The 26690-nt window shown below is 45.3% G+C and overlaps 2 protein-coding genes across 3 annotated transcripts; one reads left to right on the top strand and one right to left on the bottom strand.

The window, feature by feature from the left end:
• Positions 1-4794: 4794 nt before the first annotated feature.
• On the bottom strand, positions 4795-15462 carry LOC143292752 (uncharacterized). The gene is made up of 4 exons (XM_076603295.1): positions 15143-15462; positions 11960-12290; positions 8043-8186; positions 4795-6387 (listed from the first exon to the last, which is right to left on the bottom strand). Exons 2-4 carry the CDS (start codon positions 12261-12263, stop codon positions 5807-5809), a joined length of 1029 nt encoding a protein of 342 aa, XP_076459410.1. The 5' UTR covers positions 12264-12290; positions 15143-15462; the 3' UTR covers positions 4795-5806.
• A 3110-nt stretch (positions 15463-18572) lies between these two features.
• Positions 18573-26596, top strand: LOC143291976 (uncharacterized). 2 transcript variants are annotated; one of them, XM_076602128.1, is made up of 4 exons: positions 18573-18781; positions 20464-20734; positions 22620-22763; positions 23852-26596. In XM_076602128.1, the coding sequence occupies exons 2-4, from the start codon at positions 20515-20517 to the stop codon at positions 24691-24693; spliced, it is 1206 nt and encodes a 401-aa protein (XP_076458243.1). In that variant the 5' UTR covers positions 18573-18781; positions 20464-20514; the 3' UTR covers positions 24694-26596. The 2 variants fall into 2 exon arrangements, with proteins under 2 accessions (XP_076458243.1, XP_076458244.1); XM_076602129.1 differs by having other exon boundaries at positions 20473-20734.
• Positions 26597-26690: the final 94 nt, after the last annotated feature.

The raw sequence follows: 26690 nt of genomic DNA on the forward strand, positions 1-26690 counted from the left end.
GACACACAAACACGATGGCACATGAACATGACGACACAATGACGTGGTGACACATAGGCATGGTGACACACAAATACGATGACACATGGACATGATGACACATAGACATGGTGACACACAAACACGATGACACATGGACATGACGACACATGGACATGGTGACACATGGACATGGTGACAAATTGACATGGTGACACATGGACATGATGACACATGGACATGTTGACACATGGCCATGATGACACATGGACATGGTGACACACAAACACGATGACACATGGACATGACGACACATTGACATGGTGACACATGAACATGGTGACAAATTGACATGGTGACACATGGAGATGGTGATACATGGACATGATGACACATGGACATGTTGACACATGGCCATGATGACACATGGACATGGTGACACATGCAGATGGTGACACATGGCCATGATGACACATGGACATGGTGACACATAGACATGGTGGCACATAGGCCTGATGACACATGGACATGGTGACATATGGACATGATGAACATAGACATGATGACACATGGACATGATGACACATTGACATGGTGAAACATGGGCATGGTGACACACAAACACGATGTCACATGGACATGACGACATATTGACATGGTGACACACAAGCATGATGACACATAGACATGGTGCCACATGGACATGATGACACATTGACATGGCGACACATGGCCATGGTGACACACAAACACGATGACACATGGACATGACGACACATAGATATGGTGACACATGGACATGATGACACATTGACATTGTGACACATGGCCATGGTGACACACAAACACGATGACACATGGACATGACGACCGATTGACATAGTACACACAAACATGATGACACATGGACATGATGACACATTGACATGGTGACACATTGACATGGTGACACATGGGCATGATGACAAACAAACATGATGACACATGGACATGACGACACATTGACATGGTGACACATAGACATGGTGATACATGGACATGATAACACATTGACATGGTGACACATGGCCATGGTGACACACAAACACGATGACACATGGACATGACGACACATTGACATGGTGACACACAAGCATGATGACACATAGACATGGTGACACATGGACATGATGACACATTGACATGGTGACACATGGCCATGGTGACACACAAACACGATGACACATGGACATGATGACACATGGACATGATGACACATTGACATGGTGACACATGGGCATGATGACACACAAACATGATGACACATGAACATGACGACACATTGACATGGTGACACATGGGCATGGTGACATATAGACATGGTGACACATGGACATGGTAATACATGGACATGATGACACATGGACATGGTGACACATGGGCATGGTGACATATAGACACGGTGACACATGGACATGGTGACATATAGACACGGTGACACATGGACATGATGACACATGGACAGGTGACACATGGGCATGGTGACATATAGACATGGTGACACGTGGACATGGTGACATATAGACACGGTGAGACATGGACACGGTGACACACACAAAGCAATCATGCACAAATCCACACACGCACGGACGCAGGTTGGCGAACGCACGCACGCACGCACGCACGCACACACACACACACACACACACACAAACACACACACACACACACAATCACACACAAACATACACGCGCACGCACGCACGCGTGTCCGCTTTTCCCCCATCACTCTTCAACTCTAAATCTGTTTTTTATTATCTCTCCCTCCGTCTCCTTCCCTCTCTCTTCCATCTGTAAGTGAGTGAGTGAGTGAGTGTGTGTGTGTGTGTGTGTGTGTGTGTGTGTGTGTGTGTGTGTGTGTGTGTGTGTGTGTGTGTGTGCCTATCTCTCTCTGTATTCATTTATTTATCTTTAATTTTTTATCTCATTGATTCTGACGCTAATGCCCCGCGGCTGAGCAGATTCTGTGGAGGAGTAGTGGACGAAACAGCAGGCAGCCACAGTCCCCTGAGCGTGCAGGCACTGATCGATTCAGTGATCCTCGATCTCTCCCCCATCCAACTCCACACCACCCCATCCCCTTTTTCTCTTTCACCCCTGTGTAGCTGTGTCTTTCAAACCACCTGTCTGTCCATTGTTGGAGTGAGATCATGTCAAGGTTTCCCGTGACCAGCAGAGTCATGCTGGGGCTGACGTTGGAGGGACGCCAGTGGTCGACTGTGGACGGGACGCTCATCAGTCTGCCTCCGCGACAAAGCGATTAGTGTTGTCAGGAGGGGCCTTAACTGGTGGCGTCCTGCGTATCAGCACGTGCACTACTGAACAACACTTGAAGCGACTCGGCAGCTGTGTAGGGCTCCTCTCGCGTGTGACCTTCTGGCAGCCTGACGAAGACCTTTTTTTGTGTGTGGACTGCTGCTGCTGAGACTGTGACAGATGGACCCGTGTGTAGCCGTGTATAGGGGAGGAGGTGGGGGGTGGGGTGGGGGGGACCGGGAATGGGTGACGTGAGAGTAATGCCATTAAAACGGGTAGAGACAAGAAGAAAACAAAGCAAAACGAAAGCGATGTATCGATGCAACGTAAAATGTAACAAAAACGTAAACTGAAGGATTTATGTTTTATGTACGAAAGTGTTCATTGTCACATTTAAGGACTCTTGTCTTGTCGTTCGTTTCGTTTTTTCAACGTGGCCACCACCCGCCAACATCGTCGTTGCGGTCGTCTGGTGGTCTACGTGGCGACCACCCGCCAACATCGTCAGCTGGTGGTAGGCATGGCAACAATTCATCAACATCGTCGGAGCAATCGGCTAGAGGTAGACGCGACGACCATCCATCAACATCATCAGTGCAGGCAGCTGGTGGTCAGCGTGGCAACCATATCCTAACGTATTAACTGTTTAGTTTGTAAGCAAAAGCTAATGACCTTTTGTATTCAAATGAAAATGTGATTAATGGCGAAAACAAATAAGAAAAATATTAAATGTGAAATTTCTTTCATGCAATGGAATTGCAGATCCATTGCTTCTAATCTAGATTATTTGCTTGAATATCTTGGTCAAAATAACCATCAAGTTTTACTTTTACAGTCCTTAAATGTAACTCAAGGTAAATTACCTTCTTTAAAAGGACATTATTTTCCTCCATTGTAACACATAGCCCGTTCTGAAAGGGTTACCACGGCATTGTACGTCCAGTGTGGTCTTATTTATGAATTCATTGCCTCCCCTGTCCCCGAAGACATTATTGATGTTTCAGCTACAGGTGCCAAGATTAAGATAAATGATTTAGTCATAAATTTCCTTTCTGTTTATTTTACAAATGGTCCTTCGTATTCAAACTCAAACTGGCTTCTGAATTTAGTAAAAGAAAATGAACAATGGGTTGTCGGTGTAGACTTTAACGTCTATGCTCCCTTTTGGGAAAAAAAAATTGTCAGTTGATCACTGATTCTCGTCTCGTTGAAAATCTAGTAGAGTCCTCTCTATATCTTTTAAATGATGGCAGTATAACAAGAATTCCTGATGCATCAAGCCACAAGGCTACGTCAATTAATTTGACACTTGTTACATCAGACTTAGCAACAGTTAGTACCTGGGCTGTAGAAGATGATGGACTAGGCAGTGATCATTTACCAATTATTCTTAAACTTCATAAAAAATCTAACTCTAACGATGTAAGTAATGATGCGATACCAAAGTTCTACTACGAACAGGCCTGTCCATCTGCCCTTTCGTAGTGCCTTCCTTTGCCAGGGAGTCAGCAGTCTCGTTGCCAAGCACGTTGCAGTGGGAGGGAATCTACTGCAGGGTGACTGTGTGACTTGTGCAGAGGGAGGCGAGAGAGGAGGACAGATCGTTGAGTTCTGGATCTCTGTTGGACCAAAGGGCCTGCAAGATGGACAGGGCGTCGGTCGGGAAGACACCGTTGTGGCTGGCGTAGGGGCTGACCTTGATATGGGCTGCTGCTGTTTTCAAGGCTTCTGCTTCGGCTTTGTAATTGGTGGAATACAGGCCGGTAGCGAGGCAGAACTTTTCTTCTCTGCCTCCTGGATACTGAACATAGACTCCTTCCCCTCCGATCCGAATGGCATCTGTCGCAGAGCCGTCAGTGTAGACATGAGTCCAGAACTCTTTGGGGAACTGGGTGTGGAGGTGTTCAAGGGTGAGGGACTTTCTTTCAGGGCCGCTTTGGGAATCTTTGGGGCCAACACCAGGGATGCTGCTTTGGATGAGGGAAGGGGTTCCTTCGCTCCAGGCAGGGACGGCAAGACACCGGGATATCACTTTGGGGGCATGGTCAAGGATATTCTGATGTTGCCGTTCTAGGATCCTGCTCTGGTGTATGAAGCTCCCTCTCTTCAGCCGTCCTTTTGTTGGCTGGGAATATTTCCAAGCCAGTCAGGCAATTTTCAAATTTCTCGCAGACCCAAAGTGCACCTAAGTATTCTTTTTCAAGTGGGCGTATCTACATTCCGGTCCTTGAGCAGTATGAAACAGGCTTCATGATCTTGGAGTGGACCAACTCCAATGGCATAACTGCATGTGTGTGTGTGTGTGTTTGAGTGTATGAAAGAGTGTGGTACATGACAATGTGTGTGTATGTGTGTGTGTAAGTGTGCATGAGTACATTATGTGTGTGGGTCAGTGTGCATGTGCGTGTATGTGAGAGTGAGAGACAGACAGACAGAGACAGTGAGAGAGAGAGGGAGAGAGGAGGGGACGCGGGAATAGGAAAAAGGATGAGGCTTCCACACAAACATGACATAGTGGGTTCAACCTTTTATTGCTCTACATTGGAAACGTGTTAAATAGTCGCACAGGTACAAAATAGACACGTGAAAGAATGGGTGTATTTCAATATGAATACTAACAGATGTATATAAAAGTAAACTATTAGGCACATATCAAAAGATGTGTGTGTAACCGCGACTTTAACATGCGGAAAAAGAGATAAAACATGCAAGAAACTTTTACATATATTCAGAAACGATCATGTTTTGAATCTCGTAATATTGATGAGAAATAACATTGCATGGCAATTATAAAAATGAGTAGGTGAGGAAACTGTAATGTGCATATCCATATCATAATGAAACACACACACACACACACACACACACACACACACACACACAACTAATTGTATGAAAAAAAACAACCCACTATCAAATGCTCAGTCCTTAAAAGACAAAGGAGGGAATGCTTCGTGTCAAAATGTCTGCGGATGGTTCACATACATAGCCAAGAAAATCACTGGGGGACATCACTGATAACTGGTTAGAAGAGAATCAAGACTTTTGTTCTTCTCTTTTAAACTGGGGGAGTGAACGTGTGGTGTGAAAAAAGTATTCTGACGCCTTGTGTGGACCATAACTTATGTGACCGGGGTTTGGAATTGGGACGGGGTCAGAATGAACACGGGAAAGGAACGTGAAGATTACCGACAGAATGAGAATTACTAGGTTACCTGCCCATATGATACAGTTTACCCCCCCCCCCACGCCCCCACCCCCACCCCCCATCCCACCCCCACCGAAAAAAAAATCCTGACACAACTCCTTCCTCTTCCAAGCACAAGCCAACCTATCCATTGCGGAATAAATACTGTTCTACCGGATATTGGACGCATAATGGCGGCGTTTGCACATTGTACGTTTTAGAGGAGCAAAGCAATGAATAGCGAATATCTACATTCGAACAGAAAGAAATAAGCAAAGTCATTTGTTAAGCATAAAACGTCCTGACAGGAGAAGCCCCGACGTCCGTCCCTCGACCAGGACAGGTTCAGAGCCTGTGGTCGCTGGGCTGGCCATCTAGGGAGGTCTCAGGGCCCGGGGTCTGCCCAGTGCCTGCCGTGCTGCCGGTCACGGTGGGGGGCAGTTCCCGGTACACCGGCACCATCTGGCCCTGCACCAGGACGAAGCTCACAGGAACTTGTGACGCAGGCACTCCTGGGGTAGCTGCCAATGGTGCAGACCACGGAGCCACGGGTGAGGCAACGGGTACAGGGTAAGGGTAAGGGTAAGCAGGAGTGGGGTAAGGGTAACCGGCAGCTGGTGGTGGGGCGTAGGTGGCTGACGTCATGATGGGCTGCATGGGGATGGAGGGAGGGGCGGTACCAGTGGTGACCCCAAGGTTGGCCAAAGCCTGCTGGGTTTGCCCCGCGTGCTGCACGCGGCTGAAGCCAATCAGGACGGCACCCAGGAGGCCCAGGATGCTGCCTGCCGCCGCCAACCCGAAGGCCCAACCCAGACGTACTGTCACGTAGTATTCGGTATACCCGTATGTGGGATAGTAGAACTGAACTTGCTTCGATCCGTCCACCTTCGCCCCGAAAATCGCCACCCCGATTAGACCAAACACACCTGCAAATCAGTCAATTGATTAGTTGATCAATCTACTAATCAATCAATCAATCAAGCGCACAAAGCAACCAAACCTGCCTGCCAATCATCCATCCATTCATTCATTCAAAACTAAACTAAAAAGGATATTATAAAAAGAAAAGAAATAGTAGAAAATTTAAATGTATAAGTGAACTCGATGCCTCGTTCTTGTATTTGCATTTTCATCTTGTTTTATCTGTTCTTTCATTATTATCATAATTTTATTTTCTATTTATCTATATTTCGTTATTCATTTTTGCTGCCCCATCATCTGCACCTTTCAGTGGCATTACTCCCACGCCACCCATTCAGTCCTCCCAAAACAACCACACCCAGGTTCGTCTATTGCAGTCCCAGCGTAGGCAGTCCACACACAATCATCAATATCAAGTCGCCAGGATACCACACAACAGAGAAGACCCTGCAATTACATGATTCGCTTCGGTACTTAGGACACCACCTACTTAGCCCTCAACTAATGATAACAATCGCTCAGTCGATGAACACCACTTCCCTCCAACGACAGTCCCCTATGAATCTGCCGACACTGAAGACCTTGACAGGACTTATCCCAATCATGGTAGCGGGAGGGGATCAAAACTGAGGTCACCATTAGAGAAAGGCCACACAATTTGGGACAATTTTTTCTGTACTGGTGAGAAATGAAAATGATGATGAAGATACTGATGCTATGGAGGTCCATTTTAGGTTTTGGAATACGTGACAAAGCTGTACTGTATACATCATTTCATAGTGAGATCCCGGCATTAACCACGCCCGATAGAGACAGACACTTGCAGTGTGTTGGACAGGAAAATTGGGCAACACACCCAAAGAAGCATTCACAAAGTAGACGACACTGGACGACGTGGTCCTCGTCTTCTTTTAATCCACAGCATACTCAGCTCTGGGTAGGAGCCGGTCAGGGACAGAAAAAAATACACACACCTCCGCTCGGATTTGAACCCGCGTCTTTCCAGTCGTCGCTCCACGACGCTAACCACTTCTCCATGGCGAAAGGTCTAGGTCTTTCTGAACTGAACGACAGACTCAAATGCCTTTAAATCAAACCGGTTATTGAAAAAAGGTGATTTTTGTTGTTGTCTTTGCACTTATTTGTCCTTCTTTCTTTTTCTTTCCCCCACTTCCCTTCATGTTCTCGTTATATAACTTCCATGACGACCATGGCTGAAGTCAAAGTACGAAGATGAGTTTGTCCTTTTATTTGCTCTTTCTCAGCTATCGACGCCTTTTGGTTGGTTATTGCTGCTGCTGCTGCTGCTGTTTTTGTCGTTGTTGTTGTTAATGTTCTTTTATTGTTTTGCTGCCCCGTCATCCACGCCGTTTCAATGGCATAACCCCCAAGCCAGTCATCCCGAACCTCCAATACACAGCTGCACCCAGACTCGTGTGCCGAACTTCCTGAAGCATGTAAGCAAAGTGTGTAATCACTTTCCTGTTTCCGTTATTCACACTTCGTTTTATTCAAATGTAATAATTCCTGCATGTTTATTCAATTTCCCCAACTGTTTCGAAAGGCGTTTTGCCAAGAGTAGCGAACTGTAATTGCCTTCACTCAATAAGCACTGAGAAAGAATTGTGGAATGACTGTTTAACACACTTCCGGCAATTACCTGCAGCCACACCCAGGATCTCCACAGCCTTGTTGTCTTTAGGTGGGGGGGATTTGAACACGTCCTGATACAGCTCCACAGCCACACTGAGGATGAAGCACACCAAGGCCAGCACCTCCATGCTGCGTACCGCGTCCAGCCAGGCTGTATGCACACACACACACACACACACACACACACACACACACACACACACACACACACACACACAGTCATGAAATTATGTTTCAGTGAGAGACTGTATTATTGACTGTAAGCGTTTGTTAATTTGGGTGTGGGTAATTGTATGGCGTTAAGACACATCGTGTGGCTGTAATTTCTATTTCGTGATTGGATCAGATTTCGTCATCCTGATTGGCCAGCGTGTTAGTTTGGCGATTGGAGGAGCGCGTTTAGGTAGGATGATGACAGTCACTTGTATGGCTGTGAATCAAAACTGTTCCGGCCTCAGTCGAGACTTTGGGCTGACTGGTAAATATGTTCTTTTCTTTATTTTATTTCTCTGAATGCATATTGGCATTAGGATAAGGGGAAACATCTTTGAAATATCTTTAATGATAAATTGACTTGTATTACTAAAAGGAATTTTAAGTTTGTGAAATAATGGAGAATGAATGTTTTGCAAGTGTGATGGTGAATTGTCGGCGCCCCCCGTTTCTCGTTTAGACAAGAACCCAACTCCGATGACAAAGGAAATATTTTTGATTAAAAAAAAAAAAAAAAAAAAAAGGGGGGGGGGGGACTTTCCACGCTTTCTCACACATTGTGAGAAATCGTGGCTGCAGCCCCCACGATTTCGCGCAGTTGACAGAAAACGTGGGAGGGGAACGAGAAATCGTGGGCTTACAACCCGTCTGATCATGACTGGGGCGGACACAGACGGGCGGGCATTAAGCTTAACAAAGAAAATTTTTCTTAATGGGGAGAGGCTGTGTAGCTCAATTGTTCGCCTCGGGTGACGGCGGTAGAGGTGGTGTGAGACTGAGTGCTGCGTTTCGTTCTTCGCTTCAGTGTGTGTGACTGACTCACTTAACATATATGTTTACACATATATAAATGACTGACTATGTATGTCGATGCTGACTCGACGCCTGGCTCAGCGAGCGCGTTTTCGATGTACCAGCATTCTCCATGTAACTGTTGTGTGCGTGGCTCAAGTTCGGTAATGGGATTCTGTGGTGAAAAATCTTGAGACTTTTATTTGCATAGTAAATTCCTTCAGTGCCCGACTGTTTATTCAGACTGTGACCTGGTTTAAGTGTTTACAGTGTGTTTAGAGATGATAGTGTGTGCTGAAAACATTGCTATATGTTGGCGTAAGACTGCAAAGTTACAAGTTTCAAATGTTAATGTTTTTGAAAAAAATATTGAAAAACATATTTCAAAATGTTCTTTATTAAAGTTAGCTAGTTGTATGTTAAATAGCCCAGTTGGTTGTTCATTGTAGGCCCCCACATCAACCTCTTTTCAAATAATAATCTACAGAAGTGGTGCATACAATATTTGATTATTGATTTTTTTTTTTACCTAATCCCGCTTCCCCCGTCCCCCTCTCACACACACCCTTCCAATATTATGTTTTTTATTTCTCTAGTCACTAACACTCACCCTCTCCATTTTACATTTTGTACTCTATCTTTTCTACATTCTGCTCTCTCTCTCTCTCTCTCTCTCTCTCTCTCTCTCTCTCTCTCTCTCTTTCTTCCTTTCTTAGTCCCCGCTGTCACCCTCACCCCCCCCCCCTCCCATCCACCTCAACCGCCCCCCTTTTCATTCGAATATATAGAAATGATGATTTCTGATTAGCTAGTAATAACAATCATGATGATGATGATAGAAATGATAATAATCCATAATAATAATAATGATAATAATAATAATATAATTCATTTTCAGTCTAATATGATCATCTTAAATGAACAGATTATAAATAAATAAACGAACGACTGCACACACACACACACACACACACACACACACACACACACACACACAGAGAGAGAGAGAGAGAGAGAGAGAGAGAGAGAGAGAGAAAATTTAATTAAGGCACAAGAATACATAGCTTCTGGCAGTCTATAGTTATTGCCTTTTTCCTCTGCGTTCTAACACACACACACACACACACACACACACACACACACACACACACACACAGAGAGAGAGAGAGAGAGAGAGAGAGAGAGAGAGAGAGTCTTGTATGTTCCAAGAATGTTTCACGGCTTGACTACTCTCTCTCTCTCTCTCTGCTCCGAACACCCCGCCCGGCCCCCCTCCTGTTTCTCTCCCTCTCTTTCCCCAGGCCGGTGTGTTTGAATGTCATCCATACTATAACCTTGACTGAAATCTTCGTGCCACAAGCCCCGCAACCAGTATAACTAATTCATGGTTATGAGCGATAAAGCACCCCACCCAAGAAGCATTCATCAGTTGAACGCAGGGAACCAATGTACACACGCACGCGCGCGCGTGCGCAAGCATCCACTGCCTCTCCGTCCACCACACACATAAGTATGGCTGAACAAGAGTACCCCTCTCTTTACTTCTGCTTCATTGGTTGCCCATCCAGTACAAATTTCAGTACAAAATTGGCATATTCGGATACCGCCTCTTCGACGGATCTCTCCTATCTTTTCTATCTTCACGTTTTCTCAGGTCTTCAGGGAAAAAAAGCTCCTGCGAATACCCAAAGTCTCTTGGCATCATAGTCGTCTGTTTGTCTGTCTCCTCGTACCCCTTCAACCCCAATCCTCCTCTTTGTGTGTGTGTGTGTGTGTGTGTGTGTGTGTGTGTGTGTGTCAGTGTGTGTGTGTGTGTGTGTGTGTGTGTGTGTGTGTGTGTGTGTGTGTGCCGGTGTGTGTGTTTAAATTGAATTCTTTATGTAGTCTATGTGCTTGTAGATGGGTGTTAACTGCGTGTATATTTGTGTGTGTTTGTGTGCGTGAGTGTGTGTGTATGGGTGCGTGCGTGCGTATGTGTGTGTGTGTGTGTGTGTGTGTGTGTGTGTTCGTGTGAGTGTGTGTATGTTTGTGACGGTGTGTTTGTGCGTATTCTGCGACCGCGCATGCGAGCATGTATGTATGTATGTGTGCCTGTGTAGAGCATACTCTAGGCTGTGTTTTTTTTAATGTAATTTCTTTGGGGTTTTTCTCTTGTAGAGGTAATGTAGTACACATAATGCAAGCAGGTTACATTCTACACTGAAATATATATATATATATATATATATATATATATATATATATATATTGTCAGTATATAAGCTTCTGGAGAAAACAGATAAACGAAAATGAATATAGTAGTATTCGATCTACTCGAGGAAAGCTGAACATGCATTAGCCATGTGCAAACCTCACAGTGTGAGTGCACGTGATATCATGGCCAAACTGAACGAGGCAGATACAGGGGCGACCAGGCCAGGTTGCCGGGCCACGAGACAGGTTGGACCACCCGAAAAATAACCACCAACAAAGTATTTTTCAGCCTTCAGCGAGAGAGACAGACAGACAGACAGACAGAGACTGAAAGAGAAAGAAAGAGACAGATAGACAGACACACAGAGACATACAGACAGACTGACAGATACTGACAGAGAAAGAGAGAGAGAGAGAGAGACAGACACACAGAGACAGACAGACAGAGACAGAGACAGATAGAGACTGAAAGAGAAAGAAACACACACACACACACACACACACACACACACACACACACACACACACACACACACACACACACACACACACAGAGATAGGCAGAGACTGACAGAGAAAGAAAGAGACAGACAGACAGACACACAGACACAGACACACAGACAGACAGACAGACAGGCAGAGACTGACAGAGACAGACACACAGATAGACAGAGACTGACAGAAAGAAAGAGAAAGAGAGGTGATAGGGAGGACTGGAGCACTGACCAGGTCCGCTTCCAACAAAGTTATAACAGGATCCTGAACATTTCTCCCACAGCCCGAAGTCGGTCGGCGCGATGCCCCATCTGGGAGCGGAGAAGCCAACAATGAACAAGATCATCGCCACCACCAGTGCCGCAAGCCCCACCTTGAAGAAAATGTGACGGAACCTAATGCGACGTACAGTGGTTTTGTTGCCAGCTGCGGGAGTGACCACAGCGTAGGGCTGTGGCGCTGCTGTCTGCTGCATGGGCACCATGACTGGCTGCTGCTGCTGGGGTTGTGCAGCTGCTGGAACTGGTTGCTGCATGGTTGTTCCCTTCACGCTCTGCTCAGTCTGAGATTATAAATGAGAAGGGTTTTTTTATGTTTTGTTTTTTCACGGTGGGAATGGTGTGTGTGTGTGTGTGTGTGTGTGTGTGTGTGTGTGTGTGTGTGTGTGTGTACACGAGAGTTCAAGCAGATAATTATGATGTGGTGTGTGCGTGTGTGTGTGTGATGCGTGTGTAGGTGTGTGTGTGTGTGTGTGTGTGTGTGTACACGCGCGTGCTCGCATTTCAGTTGGGTTGTTATAACCTGGTGTTTGGTTGTCAGCGTGTCCGTGTGTGTGTGTGTGTGTGTGTGTGTGTGTGTGTGTGTGTGTGTGTGGCAAACTTCGACACAAAAAAATTCATTTCCATTGAAAATACTATGTCTATCAATACCTTTAAAAAAAAAATAATAATAGAAAAAAAATCTCAACATCCATACCAATAATAGGTTGTAAGTCTTCAGAACTGCCGTATTTCCGGATCATTAATGGTTCATTTCGTTGAGGTTCGATCCGGAATTCCAAAACACCATATTACCGCTTCCCAGTTGCCGGAACGCAGGCGATGTTCGGTAAAAATACGGCATGACATCGTTTTTCTTGTTCACAATAAAAAGAAAACAAAATACATGTTCTGGACGGAACACATACAGTACCACTAACTACACCATTGACGTGTTTGCTGTATATGAACATTCTAAAGTGGCTTCTAAATCATCTGGAGTGAGCATAACAGAAAAATATGATCGAACGTTTCTTTCAGTTTCAATGAGTCTTATTGTGGTTTGTGCAGATGCATGTTACTTGTGCCTGAGGCGATGTCAACGTCTCCGCCGAATTAAAAGAATTTCTTAAATAATAAAGATTTATCAAGAAAACATGATTTAAACAGCGTTTTTCCTCGAATACAATGATGCATTTTACATGAAATAAAAAGGGCTTTAAATATAGAATTTGGTTTGTGACGTCAGATGCGTCGTAGCGTTGTGGATTAGACTTTAGTACTCGCTTCCGAACAGAACATTCGTAGTTCAATCCCGATATCATGCCTGTTTTCATTTATTTATTTTTTGGTGTGTGTGTGTGTGTGTGTGTGTGTGTTAAAAAAATCTTATTTATATTTAATGCAGAACCCATCTTAAAGATCTTTTTAATCTCTTTTTTTCCCCTTATGATTTCTTTACTGGATACAGCACTTGTAACAAGTGAGTCTTGAAGGCCTTTCCTCTCTTGTTTATTACTATCATCCTCTTCTGATAAACAACACTGTCATTTCTATCTCTCAGTCGGTGCGGAGCCTAGGTGTCATTCTTGACTACAATCTGTCCTTTCAGTAACACATTTCTAACATTTGCAAATCAACTCGTGTTGAGTTCTAAAGAATAAGTTCCGTTCGCCATTTCATGTCTATTGAAGCAACAAAAACAGTCTGTGCTTTGGTTTTGTCCAGGATTTATTACTACAACTATGTTCTTGCCGGCATTCAAAATAATTCACTTGACAAACTCCAAAGAGTTCAGACCAGTGCTGCTGGATTTAGTTTCGTGTTACTTCTCCCTTCCACTCTTTTCACTGGCAACCTGTTTCAAAAGGAATTGAATACAAGCTTTCTGCACTGGCGTTCTCAGCCCTCTAAAACTCTGGCCCTTGCTACCTCTCTGACCCCGTGGAATTCGTCACTTTCATTCTACTCCCGATACCAGGCTTTTGAATATCCTTGTTGTAAAGAAGCAGCAACAGGGTAATCTTTTTCTCTTCTCAAACTGACAGAAAAAATTGCGACATTCTGTCTCGCTAGATTCTTTTAGATTAAACTTGTTTTTAAAACACGTGTTTTCCAGTGCTGGTATGGTCTGGTTCCAAATGCACGTTTGATTGTGGGGAAGCCGTTTGCTGTTTGTGTGTGGCAGGGTGCTTGCGAGTGTCTGTGCATTCGTGCGTGAGTGCGTGTTGCAGGGAAATGTCTTTTTGAGGGCTTCGTGGGTGGTGGCTGCTCAAAACACTTCCTGTGTGCGAGTGTATGACGGCAGGTGTTTCTCTGTGGGGGGGATATGGAGGGGGAGGGTGGAAGGGAGAGAACGAGGTGTAAAGCGCTTTGAGCAGTATTCTTGTAAAATGCGCTATATTAATTACTGTCCATTGCTACTACTAACATGACTACTATTTTGAGGATTTTTTTCCTTTTGAAGATATTGGGGTACTTGGGGTGCATGGACACCTTTTGTTGTTCTATAACTAAAGAAAAAATGAGAGAAGTTGAAAGTGATTTGCATTCATGTAGAATCCCTTGGGCCTGTCTTACTTAAACATGGAATGAACTTGGAACAATGAAATGTCACTAAACTGTATAATCAATGAAACGTGTTTTGTTTATATATCTATCAGCGTTGCAAATTAGTCCAGATGCAAATTATGCTACACTTAACAATGTGCAACATGGAGGAAATATTACACCTATTGTCCCTGAAATGCGACAAATTAGTGTCTTGTCAGAATTCTACAAAACCATAAAAACTATAGAGATAACAGTGGAGATCATTTTGCTTTACATTCTCGTTGGACATTGGGTATGATGGTTCTAAAAAAAATTTTTTTTAAAGGAAAAGGAAAAGAAGCAGAAAAGCAATATCAGTTTAGGACACAGTTAAACACAGACAGAAATATGATCGCACAGGTCAGAGCATAGACTCGACGCAGACGCCAAACATGTCACAGGTGTTGTGAAAAACCAGTCAACCCACGAACTGTACGCCGTCAACCATAGAAGCGATCCACCGACTCATAAAAAGAATCAATAGACTGCACCCAGTTGTTGACGGACGGCCAGACACCAGTACACTGTACAACTCTTCCACATTAACAAAGTAAAAGACATTTACCTGAAGCTGTCCTCAATGACTGAATGCCAACACGCTTGCTGAAGTTTGCTGAAAGTGTCGAACAAGCTTTGGGCCAACACAAAGTCTAATCTGACAGAACGACGAACTGTTAGCTGTCAGCCTGCACATGCATAACACATCCTCTCACCCTCTTTATTTGCCTTATGCAGCCGATCACCTCAGCTCACTATTGATCAGTAGATGTTACCAGCAACTACGAAATCTAACCAAACACTGCATCCGTGTGACAGCACCACAACTTGTCAGGAGTACCCAACAACGCAGCACGCAATACTTCAGGAGACGCTCGAAAATGGGTGAGACTCCAGAAGGGTTGGATGTGGGTGGGTGGGTGTCTGTTCGGACTGGGGCAGGAAGATAGGAGTGGAAGGTGGAGCTATGTGTGTGCCGGCTGACATCCAGGAATTTGACAAGATACTGTTCTGTCAGTGACATGTAGGCACAGGGAGGGAGGTTAAAGGTGGGAGTGGGATGGTGTCGGTTTTTGAGGGGGACACGGCGAGGAAGAATGAGATCAGGTAACAAGGTGGAGGGGTAGAAGGACGCTTTGCTGCATAGTCAGACTGAACGAGACTAGACAAAGGCAGCCACTACATCCATTGAACGACAATACCCGTCAATCTTTTAACGCCAAAGACTGATATGAACTCTTTACTGGTATGGAAACAGAGAAAGTCGAAAGGGACAGTAAGAGGGAAGAAAACCACACAACTTGGAGCAGTTTATATGTTTTCTTGGTGTGTGTAGAATAGGATAAGAACAATGCTGTTGCTGCTTGCTGCTGCTGTGGAGATTAATTTTCGTTCATATTATATGATTTATACTCTGACCCTTCCTTTCTTGATATATTCCGTCGTCAACCAGGAAACTTGAGCAACACATTCACAGATGCATTCACGAAATGGATCACTCTTGGTTTATAGTCTCACACTCAGATAATGCCTTCAAGTCTTGGTATGGGCTAGCAAAGAGCAAAAAATCACACTGTCATATTATGGTAGTTCAGATGTTGGATTGAGTGGACGCTAAATTTCTACTCGCTTTCTTTTTAGAAAATGCAAGGCAATTTTTTCCTGGAAAATATCAAATAAATGTTGACTGTCACGAATATAGAGGAAACACTTGTTCAAATATGCTCTACAGATCGTCGAATTTGGTGCGTTACCATATGCAGTTAGGGTCGACTTGTTGAGTGTACCATGTCTAATTGCATTATTGGAAAAAATAAAAGACAAATTATATTGACGCTTCTTTCTTGCATGACTGTTTTGATTCATTGTGCTTTGACACAGATTTTACCGACAGATATATTCCATCATTTATCGACCAGGTGGCATTCCAGTCTTGAATACAAAGTTGAAGACACAATCCTTAGCCTGTGGGGACAGTGACAGATGGAAACGTGTCAGTGTTGAGTGTGTCAAGTGGGAACAGTGACAGATGGAAACGTGTCAGTGCTGAGTGTGTTAAGTGGGAACAGTGACAGATGGAAACGTGTCAGTGCTGACTGAGTGTGGTAAGTGGGAACAGTGACAGATGGAAAGTGTCAGTGCTGACTGAGTGTGGTAAGTGGGAACAGTCACAGATGGAAACGTGTCAGTACTGAGTGTATTAAGTGGGAACAGTGACAGATGGAAACGTGTCAGTGCTGGCTGAGTGTGGTAAGTGGGAACAGTGACAGATGGAAACGTGTCAGTGCTGACTGAGTGTGGTAAGTGGGAACAGTCACAGATGGAAACGTGTCAGTGCTGACTAAGTGTGGTAAGTGGGAACAGTGACAGATGGAAACGTGTCAGTGCTGAGTGTGTTAAGTGGGAACAGTGACAGATGGAAACGTGTCAGTGCTGAGTGTGTTAAGTGGGAACAGTGACAGTTGCAAACGTGTCAGTGCTGACTGAGTGTGGTAAGTGGGAACAGATGGAAACGTATCAGTGCTGAGTGTGTTAAGTGGCCGGAACAGTGACAGATGGAAAAGTGTCAGTACTGAGTGTATTAAGTGGGAACAGTGACAGATGGAAACGTGGCAGTGCTGAGTGTGTCAAGTGGGAACAGTGACAGATGGAAACGTGTCAGTGCTGAGTGTGTCAAGTGGGAACAGATGGAAACGTGTCAGTACTGAGTGTGTTAAGTGGGAACAGTGACAGATGGAAACGTATCAGTGCTGAGTGTGTCAAGTGGGAGCAGATGGAAACGTGTCAGTGCTGAGTGTGTCAAGTGACAGTGTACCCAAAGATCAAGGCCACCCTGTGTCCCGCAATAAATTTCAATGACGCCATAGCTGGAAAGGAAAAACAAGCATTCGTTTTATTGACACTGATAGAGCCAAGGTTAATAGTGAAAGCTACATTCAGTTACTGGATGACAATCTTCTCCCGGATTGTAGACGTCTTCATCCTAGAAACAATTACGTGTTTCGCTGAGCAAAAAGGGGGTCCTTCACACACAAGTAGGTAACCCAGGCCTATCTGGAGTAGCCTCCACAAAGTCCTGACTGTAACCCAATGGATTATGCCATATGGGACTCTCTGAAGGAGAAAGTTTATCGGGGAGTGAGAGACAAATGACCGAGCAGGTGTTAAAGGACAGGATAATTATGTCAGGGGAGGAGATATCGAAAGAAGAAATTCGTAAAAGAGTTTCTGCTTGGAAGAAACGGTTTCGTTTAATCGTGGAGGCCACATTGAGCATAAACTGAAATAAATGAGTTTTCCTCTGATTCTGGAACGCATGCACACACGCATGTATACATACACACTGAGACACATACTACAAACAAACGCGCGCGCGAATGCGCGGTCTCACCCGTGCACGTACAAATCACACCATCTAAGGGAGATAAGTTTGCATTTTTGTAACGTTCGTGCTAAGTTCCTTCCCCTGGACTGTTGGCAAAAGGTTGTTTTTCAGGTCTCAACATCTGGGTCAGTTGTGATCAGCTCAGCTCAAGTGAAAATACAGACGTGTGCAAACACACACACACACACACACACACACCAGTCGCTCAGAAGCCATTGTCGGAGTTTGAAACAACCTTTAGTACTACACGACTGAGTACAAGCGCGAAGGCTGAAGTTCTCAACCATCCCACTGTGTGTGATGGAAAGTTGTGTGTGTGTTGTGGTGTGTGTGTGTGTGTGTGTGTGTGTGGTGTGTGTTTGTGTCTGTGGTGTGTGTGTGTGTGTGTGTGTGTGTGTTGTGTGTGGTGTGTGTATGTGTGTGTGTGTGTGTACGGGCGCGTGCTCAGTAGCGCGACCGAGATAATGGTTGCGGCAGTGTGCATGTGTGCTCGTCAGTCCTGAAATGCCAGGGACTAAACCCGCGTGCTGTTCTTGTTGCACGGCAGTGAATTTGATAAAGTGGGTCAGCGCGCTGTCTGCTGCTTGGAGCATGCGCCCAAAACAGATAAGAGTGTGTTGGCTGCAATGCGGCAGGGAAACTGAGATGCCGTTTACATAGTGTGTGTGTGTGTGTGTGTGTGTGTGTGTCTAGCACTGGGCTGTAAGCGTGCAGGTTAAGAATGTGAATGGCATCGCCATATCAGTTGTAAGCTTCTTTGACGATTGTTTTTTTTTTCCTTCTCACGCTTCGAGAGGTCGAGGCAACAGTTTCAGAACTGAGGTAAAGTTTTTAATTAATGAATTGATTATTCATTTGTGAATATATATCTACTGATTTATTTATTTATTCAGTTTGAAGCGCCACACAATATCACCCTTCCCATCATCCACCCTACTGCACGTAACATGTTGCTCCATCACGCCTTCAGTCAGTCACTGAGTCAGTCTGATTTCCTGTGCTGGGTTCAGCTGACTCGTGTGTGTGTGTGTGTTTTGACGACTAGGCGATGGTTTGCACTGCCGCTGTTTTAGATGTCAGTACATTAATGTTTTATTGTTTGCCGACGTTTTGATTTCTGTAGATTATTTTGTGTGTGTGCGTGTGCATACGTGCGTGTGTGTGTGTGTGTGTGTGTTTAACAACTTTTCACTGTTTAGTGATATTAGACGAGGGAAAAGAAAAAAAAGGGAGGAGGGGGTGGGAGGGTTCGGGGGGTGGGGGGGGGGGGGGGATGTGCGCATGGGAGATGAGGCGTGGGTACTTGATAAGAGGTGGTGGAATGACTAGTGAGTAGTAGAAAACGAAGACGGCTACTACGAAGGACTGTACTATCAGTGAACGATAACATGAATTATAACAGTGAGTTAACCATTCATGTAACAGTGAAAGAAGCATGCTTATCATAACAGAAAACGTGACCAGTCAAAGGTAGATACCAACTGGACTTTGAATCAAACGTTCAGATTTTTCAGTTTTTTGAAGTAATGAATAATTATTTAAAACATCTCCAGTGGACAAATATGTGTTTGGTGGTAACTGGTCGGCTATTTTTTGAAAGAACAATTGTGTCGTTTTGGGACACTGGACAAGTATGTGGCAGATATTGATTTCTTTTCCGCACAGACATATATTTTTGCAAAATTTAGTTCGCAGGGCATTCAAACGGAATCGATGAATTAAACTTCTAACTGGTCTTGACTGGCAGACAGTTATATCACTTTAAGAAAGCCTTGGGGTTGTTTAATGTAACTGTCTTCATACAGTGACGGTAAAACTGGCAGTCTAAATCTTTTAGCCTATGTTTATGTCGATCACTTGACACTTTTTCAATAAAGTCTTGTAAATCTAATGGGATCTTGAGGAGGATTGAGCCTTCGCTGTTTCCGCCGCGCTGCCTTTCTGGCAGGCTGATCCGTGCCCTGTTAAATGATAATCAAAACAGTTTAAGAAAGCCTTGGGGTTGCTTAATATAACTGTCTTCATACAGTGACGGTAAAACTGGCAGTCTAAATCTTTTAGCCTATGTTTATGTCGATCACTTGACACTTTTTCAAGACTTCTCTTTTACGAAGTCCTTTAAGTAATTTCCTGTAACTGTATTTAGAGGGGTTTTTTTTTGTTTGTTTGTTTTGTTTTTCTTTCAAATTTCACTCACATTTTTACCCTCATTTGCCCAGTTTCCCCCAACCCTCCATTCATCCACATCTCCCACCCCTTCTGACCGATAATACTCAGATGTATTCATAAATACTTTTACAAAATGTCTTCAATCACCGATATGTGTGACGGGATATTAAACAAAATTCCTTCCTTCCTTCCTTCCTTCCTTCCGTGCCCTGTCATTTGCAAAAATTCCAAAGTGAGAAGGCACCCAAATGAAAGTTACATTGATGCCTTTGATGTGTGTGTGTGTGTGTGTGTGTGTGTGTGTGTCCTACCACCGCCACCACTATCAACGGAAGCCAACACAGAACTCAGCCACTGTCGCCTGTCATCCCCTCTCCTTAGTGGTGATGGCCAGAGCAAGTTCTGACGAGTTTCATCGTCCCGCGACACCGGCGACTGTTCGCCGAATTTTCCACCGACACGATCTGTTCCGGCTGGGGTTCCTGGGCCTGCTCCTGGCTGCCGTGATGTTCGCTGTGGGCTTCTCCGTCCCCGCCTGGGCTGACCAGATGGGGCTGTGGGTCAGCTGTGCTTTCCGCCCGTGCCAGGACGTGAAAACGGGGCCTGGTCAGTTGTTGTTGTTGTTGGTGGTGGTGGTGGTGGTTGCGGTGGTGGTGGTTGCGGTGGTGGTGGTTGGTGGAGGTGCTGTGTGGTGGCTGGTGGTTGTGGTTGGTGGTGGTGGTGGTGGTTGTGCTGGGATAGGGTGGTGGTGGTATGTTTTGTCGTTGTTGTTAATGATGGTAGTAGTGGTGGTGGTGTGTGTATGTTGTTGTGCTGTTATTGGTAGTGGTGGTGGTGGTGGCAGCGTGTGTGTTGTTGTTGTGTGTGTTGATGTGTGTATGTGGTGTTGTCGGTGGTCGTGTTGGTGGTGGTACTGGTGGGGGTGTTTGTTACTGTTATTGCATATTTTCGTGTTTGTATGTGTGTCATCTGTCATATGTTGTTGTCATTGGTGCTGTGGTCTGTATTCTTTTCCTTTTCTGCTCCGTGATATGCACCGTTTCAGTGGTACTACACCCCCACAGTTTGTTATTGGAGAATGGTTCCTTACTTCAGTTGGACTGTCTGTCAGGGCTACCTTCTTTCTCCCATGCTGTTCAACATATTCCTGGAAGTATCATCATTTACGCGCTTGAAGATCATGTCGGGACAGTCAGCACTGGAGGAAGAACCGTCACGAATCTTCGCTTCACAGACAACATCGATGGTCCGGCAGGTAGTGAGCAAGAACTCTCCCAGCTTGTTGAAAGACTTGATGAAACATCGACGAGATGTGACAAGGAAATCAACGCCGAAAAGACCTTGTTGATGACCAGCGCAACACCACCATCAACGGTCTAGAGATAGAATCACGATGTTTTTTCAAGAGTTCGCCAAAGAGGGATTATCCATCATCATCAAATGCACGCCAACACACTGGACCTTATGAAGATCTGCTGACATCAGTTAAGAAAAAAAAAGCTCCGCTGGCATGGCCACGTAGCCTGATCCAGTGGCCTTGCTGAAACAATCATCCAAGGTACTGTTGAGGCAGGGTGACGGAGGGGCAGACAGAAAAACGATGGACTTACAACATTGCAGAACCGACAGGAAACCCATCTGCGGAGAGCCAGGCTTTGACACACAACCGACAAACCTGGAGGAATCTGATGAACATTTCTTGTGTGCGGCGTCCCAGTGACGTTGAAGGAGAAGACGAAGAAAAAGAAGACTCCTGTGCTGCGCATTCCGAGTTCTCCAGGCCCTTCTGCCGCATTTTTAGGGTACTATCGATGTTAGGTCGCCAGAAGACCACATACCAGAGGATACCCTGCACTGCTCCCGAGTTACTCCGGTTCAGTAGTGTTCTGATTCAGATAACGCAGGACACCACTTGTTAAGCCCCCTACTGATCACAATAATCGCTTCGTCGCGGAGCCAGACTTTTGAAGGAGCATCATCCCAAGAGTGTGAACCGCCACCACGTCCCACCAACGACACAGTACCCATGAATCTCTGACACTGGACACTTTGAAAATTAAGACTGTAGTCACCATGAGAGCATGGCATAAGATACATATTTAGAATCGACACAAAATAACACCTGAAATATAGTAACGAGATGTTTGATTAAATGATTTAGTCGCATTAATATACCCATACGTTCTGCTGTGAATATAGAAAAAAATCCTTAGCAATTTAATAGTGTTTCTCTACCGTTATTGATAGAAATATAAATGTTGCACCTGCCTGGTCGTTATCAAGCACTGAACTATGTGTATAATTATACCAAAAGGGGGTTTGGATAGTTATCATGGCTGTGTGATTTAACAAAAGCATGGAGAGTAGGGTTTCAGGTTTCTTTTAATCTGTAGTTAATGTAATTAAGTGTGTGTAATATATGTAAGGTAATTAATGTAATTAGATGTGTGTGTGTGTGTGTGTGTGTGTGTGTGTGTGTGTGTGTGTACAGCCTGGTTCCACGCGGCACGCAGCATGGAGGTACTGGCCCTGATATGCTTCATCCTCAGTGTGGCTGTGGAGCTGTATCAGGACGTGTTCAAATCCCCCCCACCTAAAGACAACAAGGCTGTGGAGATCCTGGGTGTGGCTGCAGGTAGGCACCAAATTACCCCCCAACTACCAACGCACGCCACGCATGAATGATGACTATGTCCTATAGGTCCACCACTGAACGTGTCGTTCAGTCATGGCACGTGTAAATCATACCCCCAGTCCTGTGGCAAGAATCAGTCTTTATCGGCAAACTTCACTACGAGCTGTGGAAATGAATTGAAGCTGATCGAACTACGAAGTTGCCTCATGGGATCTGCGAGTACAGGGAAAAAAAGAAGAAATAAAGAATCAACAATGGGTCAGGGTGGGTTTTTCTTTTTCAATTTTACGTAATCATAGTACATACCTCCTCGTCAGTCTTACAGGGAACCAGAACGTGCACCAATGATGATGATGAGATTGATACTTATACAGCGCCTATCCTCGGTCCGAGACCAAGCTCTAAGCACTTTACAAACCCGGAGTCATTTGCACTACAGGCTGTCTACCTGCTGAGTGACAGCTGCCATTGGGCGCTCACCGTTCGTTTTCTGTGTCATTCGATCAGGTTTCAGTCACGCACACATACACACTCAGAGAGACAAACAATATTTTACGTGTATGACCGTTTTGTTTATTTGTCCCGCCACGTAGACAGCCATACTCCGTTTTGGGGGTGTGTGTATGCTGGGTGTGTTCTTGTTTCCATAACCCACCGAACGCTGACATGGATTACAAGATCTTTAATATGCGCATTTATCTTCTGCGTGCGTGCATAAAGCAATTCATTATCTTCCCCAGAAAGAAAATATGTGAAGCAAATTTCTTTTACTTGTGTACATTTTTCGTGTTTCTGTTTGTCCAGTTGTTCGTGCAGTTCTTTATTGCTGCTGTAATCGACAAACCCCGATCTTTTGGTTTCTTGGAAAAAACAAACAAAACACGTGGAAACTGTCCAAGAACTTATGTTTCGGATAAACATGCATGAGGTAACGATTTAATCATTCTCTGATGACACTTTATATATATATATATATATATATATATATATATATATATATATATATATATGTTTGTGTGAGTTTGTGCGTGAAGGAAACTAAAACTCCCGAACAAATACTGTTGAACGATGTGTGTGGCTGCTGGCAGGTGTGGCTGGCCTCATCGGGGTGATCGTCTTCGCATCCAAGGTGAGCAGGGACTGGGTGTACGGCTACTTCTACATCGACGTGCAGGGCCTCAGCTGGGGCCTGGTGCTGACGGCCTCCGGCAGCGTGCTGGGCCTTCTGAGTGCCGTCCTCATGGGCTTCAGCCGCGTGCGGCACGCGGAGCAAACCCTGCAGGCTTTGGCCATGGCTAACCCCGGGGTCACCACCGCGTCCTCTGACCAACCACCTTCTCCTCTTCTAACCTCCATGGAGCCAGTCGTGACGGAGTCTTCGCCCCTGACGGCAGAAGCCGCCGGCTCACCGGGTTTCGCTGACGCCGACACTGTTTCCTCGCCAGTCGTACCCTCTGCCCCGCCTGCCCCCATGCCCGAACCGACTGCTCAAGGGAGACCGACGTCATTCGTGGAGCCTGCTCCAGGAGTGGCTACGTCATACTTGACACCTGCTCAAGGAGTGGCTGCGTCACACACGACGCCTGCTCAAGGGGTGTCCACGTCATACTTGACACCTGCACCACCTGCGCCCATACCTGAACCGAGTGCTCAAGGCAGACCACCGTCATACACAGAGGCTACTCAAGGAATGTCTACGTCACACGTGACATCGACTCCACGTGTGCCTACGTCACACGTGACAGCTGCACAAGGAGCACCTATGTCACAGGTAACGGCTGCTCAAGGAGTGCCTACGTCACATATTCCTCTGTGTTTCATCATGGTGCAAGGCCAAATGGTGCCTGTGTACAGGGAGCTTCCGGGTTCAGCGATGGGAGCTGAGCAAGGCCAAACGCCGGTGGATAGTCAGCACACCTGGAGACCGTAAGCTGTGTCGTCAAGGCCGGTGATGGCCCGGGCGTCTTGCAAATGGACTGGCTCAGCAAGGATGTGGAGCACAACGACCCAGAACTGCATCGGTCCTGAAGAGAGCCGGAAGTCGCTCGTCCTGCTGTGAAATGAATGACCGGCACTGTGTAGCATCTCCGCAACACAGCGAAAGGTATTTCTATGCACGTGAAGCTGGTTTGTGATGTGAAAGCTGCCAATGTGTAGGTCAGGTGCTGTGCTAGGAAGTGGTGTGTGTCTGTGTTGTGTGACACGCAGTGAATACTAAAAGAAGTGACACAGCAAACATATTGAATATTTGGAGAATACAAGGAGGAAGGTGGCAATATGGTTAAGATGCTCGTCTCCCAGTTCATTGTCTTTGAGGGTCTAGGTTCCAATCCCGCTCTTGCCCTTTCTCCCACGTTTGACTGGAAAATCGAACTAAGCCACTAGTTGTTCGGATGAGACGATAAACCGAGGTCCTTTGTGCAGCACCCGCTTGGTGCACTGAAAAAGAACCCATGGCATTGAGAGTGTTCTCCTCTGGCAAAATTCTGAAGAGGAAATCCACTCTGATATACATGTACACAAATCTACACGCATACACTATGAGAAGCTGAAACTGATTGAATATTCGGGGTGACCGTCAGATACAGATTTATCCCTTGGGGATTCAACACACCGAGGGTATCGTCGGGACGAAGTGAGAGGAAGGTTTTCTGGTGATCCGGTGATACGACGTACTCATGAGGAGCACAAGGCCACAACATCACTCTTCTAGCGGAGTCGGACCAGAGCTGTCTTCAGCTCAGCGGACCCACGTATATCCATCCAGCTGCCTTCACCTCGCCCTTCGTGTCTCCCTGGTCTGCCTGTACTTTTGTGAAGGATATGACTCTCAGACTAGGAGGCAAAATTGCACTGGCTCTAAGTGCTGCAGCTTTAGGGGCTAGTTGGCCTTTGGGAACCATCCCAACGCCGACTGTCCTGAAACCTTCTTGGCCGAGACACTGTCCATTATAATGATTCTAGCCCAGATAGTCGGGACAGCAGTTACATCCTTTGCTGATGGTCGTAGTCGAGCACGACTGACTATCATACATACACCTTTCTCTTCCAGTAAATATCGTGTTTTGGAACTGAATGCGGACAGATCCCTTTACGGGGCAGTGTTGAACAGATGAGATTGTACAATCCGGGAAGGAAGATATTTATTTACTGTGTATTTCTTTGAAGTTTGAAAGGACTTTTTATATATATTGTATCACAAACGCACACACACTCAAACACAGACACACACACTCTCTCTCTCTCTCTCTCTCTCTCTCTCACACACACACACACACACACACACACACACACACACACACACACACACACACACACACACACACACACACACACACACAGAGCGTAATAGGGTCGAATGTTTAACTTATATTTATTTTTTCCAAAGAAGTATTGACAAGTAAGACAGAGAAAAGGTATTGTCAGGTTGATTCAGGAGACATCACCTCTTCCACGTGTCAAGGATCTTCTGTGCTTTCTGGGACATAGTGAATGTGTATTTAGTGTGTGTGTTTATGTGTGTGCGTGTGTCTATCTGTGTGTGTGTGTGTGTGTGTGTGTGTGTGTGTGTGTGTGTGTACTTGTGTGTTTGTACTTGTGTGTGTATATGTGTTTATTAGGGCGTGTGCGTGTGTTTTGGGTGCGTATTTGTGTGTGTGCGTGTGTGTGTGTGTGTGTGTGTGTGTGTGTGTGTGTGTGTTTTGTAGTTGGAGATACAATTGTGATATGTCTGAAAAGTTTTTTTTAATTTGTGACATTACATCGTGTGTTAGTGGTGTACTGTGTGGCTTGATGAAAACAGTGTGAAAGAGTGTTGTTTTATATTAAACATAGAGAGAAAACATCTTTTTTGTTGAAGTGACTGTTGCGTGACATGAGTCTTTGACCACACACACACACACACACACACACACACACACACACATA

The sequence above is a fragment of the Babylonia areolata genome, chromosome 18, assembly GCF_041734735.1.
Source record: "Babylonia areolata isolate BAREFJ2019XMU chromosome 18, ASM4173473v1, whole genome shotgun sequence".
Lineage (NCBI taxonomy): Eukaryota > Metazoa > Mollusca > Gastropoda > Neogastropoda > Buccinidae > Babylonia > Babylonia areolata.

Coding starts and splice junctions, on each gene's coding strand:
- LOC143292752 (XM_076603295.1), bottom strand. CDS start 12,263: ATGCAGCAACCAGTTCCAGCAGCTGCACAACCCCAGCAGCAGCAGCCA. Junction 8,187..11,959: donor CTTTGTTGGAAGCGGACCTG/GTCAGTGCTCCA, acceptor GTGTGCATACAG/CCTGGCTGGACGCGGTACGC. Junction 6,388..8,042: donor GATCCTGGGTGTGGCTGCAG/GTAATTGCCGGA, acceptor ACTGATTTGCAG/GTGTGTTTGGTCTAATCGGG.
- LOC143291976 (XM_076602128.1), top strand. CDS start 20,515: ATGGCCAGAGCAAGTTCTGACGAGTTTCATCGTCCCGCGACACCGGCG. Junction 20,735..22,619: donor GGACGTGAAAACGGGGCCTG/GTCAGTTGTTGT, acceptor GTGTGTGTACAG/CCTGGTTCCACGCGGCACGC. Junction 22,764..23,851: donor GATCCTGGGTGTGGCTGCAG/GTAGGCACCAAA, acceptor GGCTGCTGGCAG/GTGTGGCTGGCCTCATCGGG.